This window comes from Lottia gigantea (genome assembly GCF_000327385.1).
Source record: "Lottia gigantea unplaced genomic scaffold LOTGIsca_49, whole genome shotgun sequence".
Lineage (NCBI taxonomy): Eukaryota > Metazoa > Mollusca > Gastropoda > Lottiidae > Lottia > Lottia gigantea.
Window position 1 is genome coordinate 1,985,881 of NW_008709687.1, and position 1,883 is coordinate 1,987,763.

The window sequence follows — 1,883 nt, forward strand, 5'->3', positions numbered from 1 at the left end:
CTACATATACCTTCCGAAGTAAGTTGAATATTCCTGTAAAGCACACTCCTGTTCATCAAGTTTGCTTTTTTGTACATCCAGTGTTCTTTGTTGGTAGATGACAAGTTAACGTCTGCTCTCAGATAACTGATATCGCAGACTAGGTAGATGTTGGTAGATGACAGACTTGGTTCATTCTGCCAAGTGGTACAGATAGTTGAAATAAGTGTGTAGTTTTACCAGATTTACTAGTAAGAGTAAGAAATGGTGTGCAATATATTCACAATTATACAGTATATGAATATATTTCTTTCTCTTTTCAGAAATATTTACGAATGGTGATAGATCCATTTGAAACAGGAAAATGTTTTAAGTTTGGTATAGCTTCCTCAGAAGCAGGTAGGCTGAACATCTTTTTTAACTACTGATCTGAAGGAAACCTTGGATATCTTAGTTGTTAAGTTCCAGTAGGAACTATATTATGGAACTTATTCTTTTAGGAACTGTACTAGGAGATATATTGTGGAACTTTTTCTTTCAGGAACTGTACTAGGAGCTATATTGTGGAACTTATTCTTTTAGGAACTGTACTAGGAGCTATATTATGGAACTTATTCTTTTAGGAACTGTACTTGAAGCTATATTGTGGAACTTATTCTTTCAGGAACTGTACTAGGAGCTATATTAATGGAAGGATATTATGTGGTGTTTGATAGAGAAAACAAACGTGTAGGATTCGCTACCTCACCATGTAACGCTGTTTATAATAATCACAGTAAACCTGCTATAGAGGGCTATATTAATTCAACAGGTAGGATACAAATTACTTTCTCAGATGATTTAGATATAAGATATAAAAAAAAACATATCTACTTTTTCCAAACAGAATCAATGGAGTGGAGCTCATCTCTCAACTTCTACAGACACCTGTTTCACTCCTAGCCTCTTTTGGCGTTCAAGGGAAGGAATCTTCACAATGGAATCAATGGAGCATGTGATTGCTTACATTCTTAGATGGTCCTACCTTATTTAAAGTTTTATACTGACCCTTTCAACATGGGATCGTTAAACATGTCAAAATAATATTGAAGCAAGGAAATTTCATGGTGGTGCTCGGGCAGCAAATTGATTGGGAAGATTGAAATAATAAAATCTGAATTTTGAAACATGGAGAGATAATTTTACTCCATTTGACTGAATTTATTTTTTACAGAAAATTTAAAAGATTGTTATTATATCAAGCCAGCAAGTGACCAATCATCCATGTTAATAGTTGCTTATGTCATGGCCGCCATCTGCTGTATCTGTGTTCTCCCGCTCATTATCATGATAATACAGTGGCAGTACAGACGATCTTGTGGTAACCATAGTAACGATGAAGAGGATGATGGGAATTTAATTGAGCGGTGATGATTGGTTGAATTATAAATAGAAACAATATATACTATAAGTGCTTTATATATGTAAGATTACAGACCAATTCAACTACCAACTACTACGACTATCAACAACTACCTGGTTTGCAATATCAATCCGCTGGAAGCGAATGTCAACTTGTTATCTACTGATATTACAGTCAAACTTTTATTAAGCAAGCACCCAGGGGAATGCCAAAATTGGTCCATAGTAGTTTCTCAGGTAAAGACCAGGCTATATAGTGGTTACTCTCATATATTTCTAGGAAAAGGGAATTTTATATATGTATGAATTATAACTCACAAAAGTACAATCATGATTTCAGAGTTTCAATTTTGAACCTACAGCCCCTCTTACCCCTAATGATTTCATCTCATATTTTGATCCTGAGTGGATCTAGGGGTTGGCGAACAGACGAGATTACTCTCAAAGGTAATGGTTGGGGAATCTAATTTTTATAGCATTATTAGTAAATCACAAAATAGACT

General features: G+C 34.7%; 1 protein-coding gene across 1 annotated transcript in view; it reads left to right on the forward strand.

Moving 5' to 3' along the window:
- The window catches only part of LOTGIDRAFT_125352 (hypothetical protein), a gene marked incomplete at both ends in the record, with an annotated part of 5,497 nt that extends 4,108 nt beyond the window's left edge, over positions 1–1,389 (forward strand). The window contains 3 exons of the mRNA XM_009061664.1: positions 303–378; positions 644–790; positions 1,193–1,389. Coding sequence (XP_009059912.1) covers positions 303–378; positions 644–790; positions 1,193–1,389 — 420 coding nt within the window. The remainder of the gene's footprint in view (positions 1–302; positions 379–643; positions 791–1,192) is intronic.
- Between the last annotated feature and the right edge of the window lie 494 nt (positions 1,390–1,883).